The 11,665-nt window shown below is 41.6% G+C and overlaps 1 protein-coding gene across 1 annotated transcript; it reads right to left on the bottom strand.

Annotated features, from left to right (window-relative positions):
- Positions 1-1,684: 1,684 nt before the first annotated feature.
- On the bottom strand, positions 1,685-6,857 carry LOC308671883 (IgGFc-binding protein-like; the record flags this gene model as incomplete). Its single annotated transcript, XM_081334366.1, has 4 exons — positions 1,685-2,724; positions 4,410-4,446; positions 5,980-6,266; positions 6,582-6,857. 3 exons carry the CDS (start codon positions 6,855-6,857, stop codon positions 4,443-4,445), a joined length of 567 nt encoding a protein of 188 aa, XP_081190492.1. The 3' UTR covers positions 1,685-2,724; positions 4,410-4,442.
- Positions 6,858-11,665: the final 4,808 nt, after the last annotated feature.

Here is an 11,665-nt window from a genome sequence, read left to right as displayed (position 1 = left end):
AGGTGATATAGAGATAGTGATGGAAATAGAGAGGGATAGAGATGATATAGTGATGGAGAGAGAGAGAGATAGGGATAGAGATGATTGATAGAGATGGAGGCAGAAATGAAAGAAGGTAGAGATTTATTGGCAAAGGCTTTTGAAACTTAGCTGAAATGGAGACAGTTTTCCTATCCAATTTACTTGTGCTTGTAGCAGTAGACCAATCTTTTCAATTAGAAATAGCCAGAAGGCAGTCTGTCAGCCCAGCAATCCACAAAGAGCCTACGACAATGCCAAAAATGTAAAGCAATGCATCTAATTGTAATGAGATCTCCAATAACCCAGGAGCATATGTAATATGGTATAGGAAATGAGATACCACAGATTCAAATGCATTAAAGTGTAAGTTTCTGGCCCCAGAGCAAACGATGTTTAAATAAGCTTGAAACTGCCTTAAATTCAACATGTCAGTCTGCATATAGGAGGCATGGAATTCCTTTCTTTTCATGGCATTGAAGCAGCCATCCATGGTCAAATCAATATGGTTCAATATAATACTCAATGAGTCTAAGTCTAGCAATCTCCATATTTTCCAAAAGCTCCATTAAACACTGCTCCAGTATTCTTGATCTGGTTTTCTAATTTTTTTCCCCTGTAATGTTGCTCTTAGATGTACAGAAAAAAAATATGTGGGTGCTTTCCTTTCAAAATTCAGGATATAGAGTGCTAATTGAGGTCAAGGTGGCCCCAGCACCATTGTCCCAAAGAAAGTGGATTCCCAGTAGCTTTTGTCTTGTTTTAAGAATTTCTGATTGTAAACACCACGTACCCCGAGATGTTCTTATTCAGGTTGGTTTTTGGGTTTGTAAGCTGCTTTGGCTGCTTAGATGCTTTAGCTGGGTTCTTACCAGTATTAACCCTCTGGAGCATCACTTTTAGCAAGAAAGCAGCCGTGGAGCTATGGAGCTATGGTGTCTATAGTAATCCAACTTATTTTTCTTTCCCTTTTCTAGCAAGCAGTAATTCAAAAGTTCGATCCAGACCATCAACCTCCAGAAGTGAGTGTGGCTCATTGCTGCTGTGCCCTTAAAGATGGTTTATCTGCAATACCTCAAGAAGGCACTGTAAAAACACAAAAATATGTCAATAAAATATATATATATCTTTATCTGCAGAATTGTTTCTGGAGAAGTCATTCTGTCCACAGTACAGCATCCTGGGGCTGAAATCGTGTAAGGCTGCCGATTATGATTTTTTTTTAATTAAGGCATGATAAAGAGATAAATCATGCTTTCTAGTTTATAAAGTCTAAAAATTGAAACAAAGTATTTCCTTTGGACCAGAATTTTGATGCCATACAGCTCAGCAATGAATAGCAAAGGAGTCATTAAAAAAATAAGAATTGCTGCTTGAGAAACAACTGATGAAATGAAATTTAAGCTGTGTAAGTGGTTCAGTTTTGGAACCTTTTTGTTCCTGAAGCTTGTACATGTGCATTGTTTTGATTTTTCTCTTCCTCTATTCACTCCCACATAAACCATTGTGACAACTTTTGGGAAGAAATCAATCTGGCTGCTAACATACTATAATTTCATCTTCACAATTCATGACTTTTAAATGTTACATAGGAATGGTGATTTGGAACTGAAAGCTTTTCCTCATAGTAACGGCTCAGATTTTTTGCAAACCATGATCAACGGATCAAGCACGCTAGTAATTCACTTTATTTCCCATTTGTATGGCATGGGGTGCATAGGGATTTTTGTTACTCCACCATTTTTGATAGTCCAGAGGAGGCAGGATACTCAGTGGAAGTTGTTCTTTACATTCCGTTATTGGTCTGCCGAAGTTTGGACTCTGGTCACTTTTGGTGTTCCTTACAGACTGTCTATGTTCCTGTTGCGTTTAAACTGCTTTATGATGGATTGGGAGGTGGAAAGTGCCCTAATCCAGAGATGAGCATCCCATAAACATTGGATGTACTATTTGACACTTCCCACTGTGTGTAAGTGCATACCTGATGCAGAAAACACATTTAAAAGGCATTCCTTCTACCTAGTGAGAAGGGAGAATTTTGGCAAGATTGAGCTGATGGCATTCGTGCTTTCCAAGAAATGTGTGTGTGTGTGTGTGTGTGTGTGTGTGTGTGTGTGTGTGTGTGTGTGAGAGAGAGAGAGAGAGAGAGAGAGAGAGAGAGACAGAAACAGAGAGAGAGAGAGAGACAGAAAGAGAGAGAGAGAGAGAGAGAGAGAGAGAGAGAGAGAGAGAGAGAGAGAGAGAGAGAGAGAGAGAGAGAGAGAGAGAGAAACAGAGACACACAGAGACACACAGAGACACACAGAGAGAGACAGAGAGAGACAGAGACAGAGAGGAGAGACAATATTTATGAATTGGTGTATTGGGTCTGATTCTGGCTCTTATTCACCCCACTGTGGAAATGCCATTAAATGGTTAAAAGGACACCTAGCCTTCTCTTGTTATAAATATTCCTATGTCCATCCACAATGTTCTCTGCACAAAACCACATAGTAGTAAAGTTGGTAGCAATAGACTTTGGCCACAATATCATGGATCAACAAGTGGAGTTGGAAGAGGGTCGTAAATGCTCTCTGAAAAGGGGGGAGGAAGTAAATGTAGTTCTCTTATGCTCCCTTGAGGTTCCTTCCCTAATACGTGACATCCGAAGAGGTCTAGTGGCAAGAGAGGAATCACAGCTGGTCTGTCCTTTGAACAGGAAACCATCTATGGGAAAGAGAGAGAATTAAAGGCTACAAAGGCCGGTTCCCACTCAGTCTGATCTAACTGAGAATGTTGTGCTGATGAAAAATAATTAGGTTTGTACCAAGCACCAGGCTAAGGATTTTATGTGAACGCAACCTCTCCAATACAAGAAAGAAGAGGATTCTGGGGAATGTTGCATTTGCTTGAGTTTTCTCCCATCATGTTTAGAAAGATTAAGCTAGTATCCAATGAAATCACATTATGGATGACTGCATATTCCTCAGCAATGGATATGGAACGGGGCAAATAGTAACACAGTTGTTCATTCTGAACCATTGGTGGTATTTCCATCCCGAATACAACGTACTCCCCTCTTCTCCTTTAAATATTGCATATGTGCATGGAGATATTTCACACAAATACATCCAGAAGTACTTAGGAAAATGGGTTTGCATAAATATATGAGCAATATCAAAGGATTTATAGCGTGTGTATTAATTTATAATGCTTGCTTGGTAAAAGAAATAGCTTTGCACGTTTTGGGTTCTGAAGATGCCAGTGGGGTATCAGATGTGGGGTTCCCACTGACATTCACAAAGCAATTCGACCTGTTAAAGATAAAGCTTATGATAAAAGCTTCTTGTAGTTCTTACAGTAGACAGACAGATGCTTATGGGAAGTCTACAGGCCATTAAGATGATAGCAATCTGCTTATTATATGCTACTGTTTCATATGGGGATTCCATTCTTGTCTACTAGACTTAATAATTGATTGTACATTAATATATCAAACACCAAATGTATTCTCCTGGGTATTTCCTGCTACCCACTGCACCGTCTTTTGTTTGAAGAAGACTTAAGGAGGAAAAATCCAGCCCAAAGTCTGATGATTTATTTATTTATTTATTTATTTTATTTATTTATTTGCATTTATATACCGCCCTATTCCCTGAGGACTCAGGGCGGTTTACAGGGAATTAAAAATCCACAATACAAAAGTTAAAAAACCAATTAAAAGATATTAAATTACCCTGTATACATTAAAACCCGAATTAAAAATTTCTCCTCAGCCTGGGCCTGAGAGCTCAAAGAGCCAGGTCTTCAGGCCCCGGCGGAATGATCGGAGGTCGGGGGCAGTCCTCAGCTCCACCGGCAGCTGGTTCCAGAGGGCAGGCGCTCCCACAGAGAAGGCCCTATCCCTGGGTGTCACCCGCCGGCAATCTCTCACCGGCGGCACCCTGAGCAGACCCTCCCTGTGGGAGCGCACTGGGCGAAGGGCGTTTGATGCCGGCAGCAGGTGTTCCCTCAAATAGCCCGGACCCAGGCCATGTAGGGCTTTATAGGTAATAACCAGCACCTTGAATTTCACCCGGAGGGCAACCGGAAGCCAATGCAGCTCGCGGAGTAGAGGTGTTACATGGGAGTATCGGGAAACCCCCATTACAACTCGCGCGGCCGCATTCTGCACCAGTTGAAGCCTCCGAGTGGTCTTCAAGGGCAGCCCCATGTAGAGAGCGTTACAGTAGTCCAAACGGGAGGTCACAAGCGCATGAGTAACTGTGCGTAGGGCGTCTCGGTCCAGATAGGGACGCAACTGGCGCACCAGGCGAACCTGTGCAAAAGCCCCCCTTTTGGGTACTATATCTCTTCCATAGGTACTATATCTCTTCCATGATGGAGCAACTGTATTCTGGAGAATCACTTACCATTCAAAACAGCATCAATTCTCTTAGGAATTACTAACTGTGGAAGGAAGCAGAAGACCAAGTTATAGAGCCATGGTGGTGCAGTGGTTAGAATGCAGGATTGCAGGCTAATTCTGCCCATACTCATGAGTTCGATTCACACTAGCTCAAGGTTTACTCAGCTTTCCATCTTTCTGAGGTGAGTAAAAGGAGGGTAAAGATTGTTGGGGGCAATATGCTGACTCTGTGTGCCACTTAGAGAGTGCTTTAAAGTTTTACAATACATTTTGACTTTAATCCCCCCTCCCCCACCCCTATCCCTCTCCCCCACTCCCTCCTCCCCCCCCCCGACTTCCCAGAGCTAAATACAGGGCATAAAATCAAAAAACAAACATAAACACCCCTATATTATCAACAATAAAGTATAAATTCTATCTCTCTCTAGCTCATATAAAATGAATACAAACAATATTAATATTACAAATAAAGTAGAGAAGAAAAAGAGGAAAACAAAAAAAGATCTTTACTCAAAATAAATTTTCTTAATCCCAGTCCTTATTCATATTAATTTCAAAAAAAAAGGGAAAAGAAAAAAAAACTTTCACCTGCTATTTGCATTCTCCCACCTTTCTCTAATTTCCAAACAAATTCTCAGTTACGCACCAAAAGCGCTTATCTCTGTTAATCTTAATAATCTCCAACCAAACTAAACTATAATCTAAAATAGTTCTTGCGTGTATCACGCCAAATGTCTCACAGTTCCAAATCATCCTTAAGTTCAAATAAAAGTTCAAATAAAAAGAGTATATATATAAAAAAAAAATTTAAGCAATCTCTAAGACAACTTGTTATTAATTAGGTGCTTACATACCCACTCTTAGTTCAACACATACTTTAAGTATTGTAAAACTTTTTAAATAAAAAAAAAAAGAGAGTGCTTTAAAGCACTATGAAGTGGTATATAAATCTAAGTGCTATTGCTATTGCTATCTAGAGCTAGTTTCATATTCTTGGAGGCCTCTTTTCACCAGTTCACTATGAAGGTTCAATCTGAGCCTATGCGTTACATTTTTTCTATTTTGGAAGACTAAGTATGGGAATAGAAATTCTTCACTGCTGTTTAGTCATTGCAGGCATTGGGCAACAGGGGGTTCACTAAACCAGAAGTAGTTCTTGATTTATGACCAGTTGCTTAGGGACTGTTCAAAGTTACGACGGAGCTTCCCAGGACTACTTATAACCTGGATTTGAAATTCTGAAAGCTGAGTGCATCCCACTGCAGTCACATGATCATGTTTTGGCACTCAGCAACTGGCCTATATTTATGGCCATTAGCAGTGTCCCACAGTCACATGACTGCAATTTAACATTTTCGAATGACCACGGGGTTTGCTTTACAATCACTGCTAAAAGACTGCAATGTCAGGCACAGTCTTATGGTGACCCAGTTAGCAACTGGCACAACTTATGACTGTATTGGTGGGCTCAGTTACGGTCATATGTTGAGGACTTACCCATAGTTTCTTCAACAAAGCCTGGATAAAACTGCTTTATTTTTAAAGGGTCACAAGCTGCAGATGGGATTACTTACCATCCTAAGAAATCCCTGGCCTTCCAAGCTTCGACAACCTCAGCAATGTTATCCGCCATCTGATCATTAGGTAGCTTTAAGTCATCCGAAGCTTCGTTGTTAAAGTTCCCACAAGGGGCACATAACTTCCCTGCCATGTTGCTGGTGACCTTCACGGTTACTTTGCCACTGGGATTGTAGAGAACTTGGAGCTGGGAGTTTTGACGGATGGCGATGCTGTCCTGAGCTTCAGTGATAGAGATGGCTGAAGAGATGTTATGGGGGAGCTGGACCAATAGTCCATTGACCTAAAAGAAAAGCAATAGAGACATGGAATGTGAGGATTCTTGGGATCAAGACTCTGTTGTTGTGGGTTTATAATGGACTTAAGTACAGGCAGTCCTCTGCTTATGGCAACAGTTGGGACCAGAATTTAGTTGCTAAGCAAGGCAGTCATTAAATGAGTGGCACCCAATTTTACCACCTTTTTTTGCAAAGGCTTTTTAAGCAAATCATGAAGCCATTAAGCAAATCTAGCTTCCCCCGTTGAGTTTGCTCATTGAAAGCTGGCTGGGAAAGATGCAAATGGGTGATCACATGACCCATTGTGGGCAACAGCTTACCCAAGTCTCCTTGAAGTTAGTCACTGTGATAAACGCTTCCCGGAAGAAGAGGTAAATGGCGGTAGCAGCCGGCACCATGCCATCGTTGCAATCATTGATGTCCACCACCAGTTTAAACCAGGAGGGTGAGTCCTCATCACAATAGGATGCCAGCTTGTAAACACCACTGGTGATAAGCTTCCCTTGGACTCCATCAAAGGAGCTGAACCATGTTTCGGGGCTGAGAGTGCAATGGCCTTCCTGTCTTATGCAGCCATACCCCTTGGCTGTGAGCATACAAGTCTCTCCCCGACCACAGCTATTCTTGACACGGATGAGCTGGTTAGATGGGTGGCAAGTGCTCTTCTCAGAGCAGTCATTGGAGAAGATAGTCTCTCCTGCCTGGAGAGACAATTCCACACATACACACAAACACAAAGAGAGACCAACAAAACTCCAGTGAAAAATCACCTTATAGCTACCAAGGAAATCATGCATGGAACAGAATAAACAAAACCAAACGAATGGGAATATTAAAAAGGAACACACGAGCACTTCCTTACAAAATGGGGCTAACGGTAGCAATTTAACTCCAAATGCTTATACGTTCTGGGCAAGGCCATTTTTTTGTGTGTGCACAGAATGGATGCCAAACTGGATATGCATCGGGTACTTGGATTCATCAGATCAAGCCAGGAAATAGAGTAAGAACGTCACTTTGAACTGAGGTTCCTGCTTTCGTCAGGTGAACCCATGGAACAGAAACTGTGGGATTAATTCAAACTCTAGTTACTCCACTTAAACACAGGGGCACAAGCTGAAAAAAGTTATGTCCACTAGCAGTTTTTAACAGGGGAGCAATGCCTGCAGAATAAACATTTGCATTATATTAAGTCAAACTAAATCAAATGCAGGTAGTCCATGATTTACGACCAAAATTGAGCCCAAAATTTCTGTTGCTAAGCAAGTGAGCTTTGCCCCATTTTATGACCTTTCTTGCCACAGTTGTTAAGTGAATCGCTACAGTTATTAAGTTAATAGGGTAGGGTAGGGTAGGGTAGAATGGAATGGAATGGAATGGAATGGAATGGAATAGAATAGAATAGAATAGAATAGAATAGAATAGAATAGAATAGAATAGAATAGAATAGAATAGAATAGAATAGAATAGAATAGAATAGAATAGAAATATAGGAATAGAATAGAAATATAGGAATAGAATAGAATAGAATAGAATAGAATAGAATAGAATAGAATAGAATAGAATAGAATAGAATAGAATGGAACGGAATAGAATAGAATGGAATGGAATAGAATGGAATGGAATGGAATGGAATGGAACGGAACAAAATAGGATAGGGTAGGATAGGATAGGATGGGATGGGATGGGATGGGATGGGATGGGATGGAATAGAACCTTGGAGGTCTTCTAGTCCAGTGCTCTGCTCAAGCAGGAGGGCTTACACCATCTCAGACAAGTGACTGTCTAGCCTCTTCTTAAAAACCTCCAGTGATGAAGCACCCACAACTTCTGAAGGCAACTTCTGTTCCACTGGTTAATTTGTCCTCACTGTCAAATCTAAGGAATCTAAAACCCAAAAAAGCTGTGGGTTTTTTTTTGAGTGGGGCAAGAGAAGACTCTCTGAGTAACTTGGAAAATATTAGATTTAGCAATATTGCCCTATCTCTAGAAGAAATCGTATTGGAGGTGGAAAAACTCCAGAACACGTCCATTGTAGCACTCTCAAATGGTCTTAAAGTGGTCAATTCAGATTGGTTAGGTACTGATTTTAACCTATAATCCTTGACTTGGATGTAAGAAGAAGGGGGGGGGAAAGCCCTCATCTAAATATAAATTAGAGAGGAAATGGTTGTGAACAAGCGTAGAAGAAGCTGAGCATTTTTAGCATCAGGATTATTTTTCAATGAATACAGTATATCAGGGCATGCAAAACCCCAATTTAATCAAAAGACTAATTCTGTATGGCAATATCAGCCTAGATGGCAAGCTGGCTGGGAAACAAAGACCCTTCACTGCATCAGGCATTGAGAGCCTCACTGTGTGAACTAGGCAAGTGTGAGACAAACAGGTAGATGCTGGAACCAAGCCAGAAAAACCCTAAGAAGATGAACAGCAGCAGCAAAGGAATGTGTTGCATAATCCTTGTTTCAACATGGCCTGGCATTAAGCTTCACATATACCGGGGTAAGGCCCCTTATGAACTGTGGACTTCAACTCCCAGAATTCCTGAGCCAGTCAAGCTGCCTCAGGGATTCTGGGAGTTATAGTCCACTGGTGGCAAAAGGATTATGGTTGACCACCCCTGACATATACCAAAAACTAATGCAGGTGATCTTTGATTTATGACTGTAATTGAGCCTGTAATTACAATCAAAAGTCATGGAAGTTGTTAAGGAGGTAACCATGTGACCGTACCTGATTTTATCACTTTTTTTTGTGGTGGTCACTAACCAAACACCACAGTCATTAAGTGAATGAGTCCATTTTCCTCCAATGGGCATTTTTTTTGCCAGAAACCAGAAGTAAATGCTGAAAACTGGCAAAAAATAAAAAAAATCTAAAATTGTGTGGGATGTTGCAAACGGCCATAAATGCAAGCCAGTTGGCCAAGCACCCCAAAATGTAATTGTGTGACCATAGGAGGGGTGGCCATTGGAACTTCAAAAATGGGTCATAAGTAGCTCTGGGGAAGTCCATTGTGACTTTGAATGGTCACTAAGCGAGGACTACCTGTAATTGTAATGGTACCCGAACCATTGCAGTGACAAATAAATTCAGAGCAATTTTTCCCAGGCTCTGTCAAAAACGAAGCTTCCTGGTTGAGTTATGAAGAACTTATTTCATGAACCACACCTACCTTGATGTAGCGCCCTTCATAAACACATCCACACCTATCCACAGACACACATTCCTCCCCATCAAATGCGTAGCCACTGTCACATTGGCAGCCTTCAAAACATTCTCCTGTGCAGTGGGTTGGAGCAGATAAGGCAGCACATGTGAAGTCGCAGGATCGGGTACATAACTTGTAATGACTGTGAGCTGGGCAGGAAAGAGCTGAAAAGAGCAAGATGGAATGCACCATATTTATTTAGACGGGAGTTAAACTTCAGCGTTGTTCTCATTCCTCCAGGTCACGGTTGTCCCAAAGGTGTTTTTATTTTAAAGGCAAGTGGACTTTCTGATTTTTATTTTTTTTAGGACATTTTGCTTCTCAGCCAAGAACGTCAAAGGAATTGAAGAAGCTTCTTCGATGAGAAGCAAAATGCCTTAAAGAAAAATCAGAAAGTCCAGAAAGCCTTTTAAAATAAAACCACCTTTGGGAAAACTTCAATATTGGCATCACATACCACTACATGTAAATCTGTAGATCTCAGATAATTTCTCTAAAGAAGACAAAGCCTTTGTCTCTGATGTTTCACTTGGGGCTCAGGGCAGGTTGTACCCCTGTTGATACTTGTAGTGACATGCCAAAGCTGATTGTGTTATAAGGAGCTTAGTTTCTACTTGCAGACCTTTGATTACCATGTAGGTGGCATCTTCAGTGTTACTTAGATGACTAATGAAACAACTACAGGTGTAAAACCAAGCTTGGAGGATTCCCATAGTCCAATCCACCCTCCCAACCTTGAGCTACCAATGTTTTCAAACATGTTCGGAGTACCTGCTTTGCACAGGCCTAAGATATAGTGTTCCTGGTGTCTCTTTAGTTTGCATAAAGACATTGCCTTGAAAATATAGTGACAGACAACAGTAAAAAAGAAGTGATCGTTAGCTATCTCAAACTTACAACAGAAGGAGGCTGTTCTCCAAGGTCCAACATTGGCTCCAGCCAGCTGGCATGCAGCCGTGTAGGCCTGAAGACTTTGACACAAGGTATCTCCTGATCCATTGGCCAAACACATGTCATGGAGGCAAAATCTGAAGTAGTTAACGGGGCTAACCAATGGGTGGCAGTATTTAAATGGGCCTGTCTTGGATTGGATCATTCCACAAGAACGTTCCGTTTCATAGGGTGCAGTCTGGATAGCACTGCAGGTGGGGCAGTTCTCCCCACAACCGTCAGAGCACTGGATGCCGTTTCCAGGAACTTTCCAGGAAGCACCAAACTCATCCATCCTTTGAGTTATTTTTCCATTAGACAGCATAAAATCGTCACTCTGGTCACTGTTGAAGTTGCCACCCAAGCCACACAGGTGCCCATGATACGTGCTGGGGACTGAGACATGGATATGTGAAGAAGCATCATAGAAGACTCTGAGAATAAAAGGAGACTGGACAATGATGTTGTTCCCTTCTTGTGTGATCCAAAGTTTTCCATCAACGGTGCTTATTGGCAATGTATAATACTCTCCATCCACCTGTATAAAGACATAGGATATAGTTTAGATGAGAGGTGTCCAACCTTGGTTACTTTAAGACTTGTGGACTTCAACTGCCAGAATTCCCTAGTCCAGACATGTCAAACTCGCGATGTCACGTGACGTCGCGCGACGTATCGGAACTTTTTCCCATTGCCGGCAATGGGATGGGCGCGGTTTCTCCATGACACTGCGGCCCACGGGCTGGCAGTTTGACACCCATGCCCTAGTCAGTGTGGGTGGTCAGGGAATTCTGGGAGTTGAAGTCCACAAGTCTTAAAGCAACCAAGGTTGGTTTAGATCAGGGGTCTTCAAACTTGGCCCTTTTATGACATGCCTGGCTGAGGAATTCTGGGAGTTGAAGTCCATAAATCATAAAAGGGTCAAGTTTGAAGACCCCTGGTTTAGATGAAAGATGTTACTTCTAGTCACACATGCTTAGTTGCATGTGAAATATTCACAATTGTGAGCAACATCAGCATCTATTATTCACTCTCACTAATGTATTAGGAACATACCAAGGCCTTCCACTTTATTTCCCTTTCAAGAACAACGGAATATCCTTGCACTGAGATGATAACTTTTTTTGTAGATGCATGCCAGCGTTCCAACTTCTCATTCTCCACCAAGACTGAGAATTGCACTAAGCGAGGATCCTTGCTGCATACTTTGGCTAAGATGTAAGTGCAAGACCCATGGAAATCAAAACTTCGCCCATCAAA

The sequence above is a fragment of the Vipera berus genome (assembly GCF_964194415.1).
Source record: "Vipera berus genome assembly, chromosome: 9".
In the NCBI taxonomy this organism is placed as follows: Eukaryota; Metazoa; Chordata; class Lepidosauria; order Squamata; family Viperidae; genus Vipera; species Vipera berus.
This window is presented reverse-complemented; position numbering and strand designations above follow the sequence as displayed.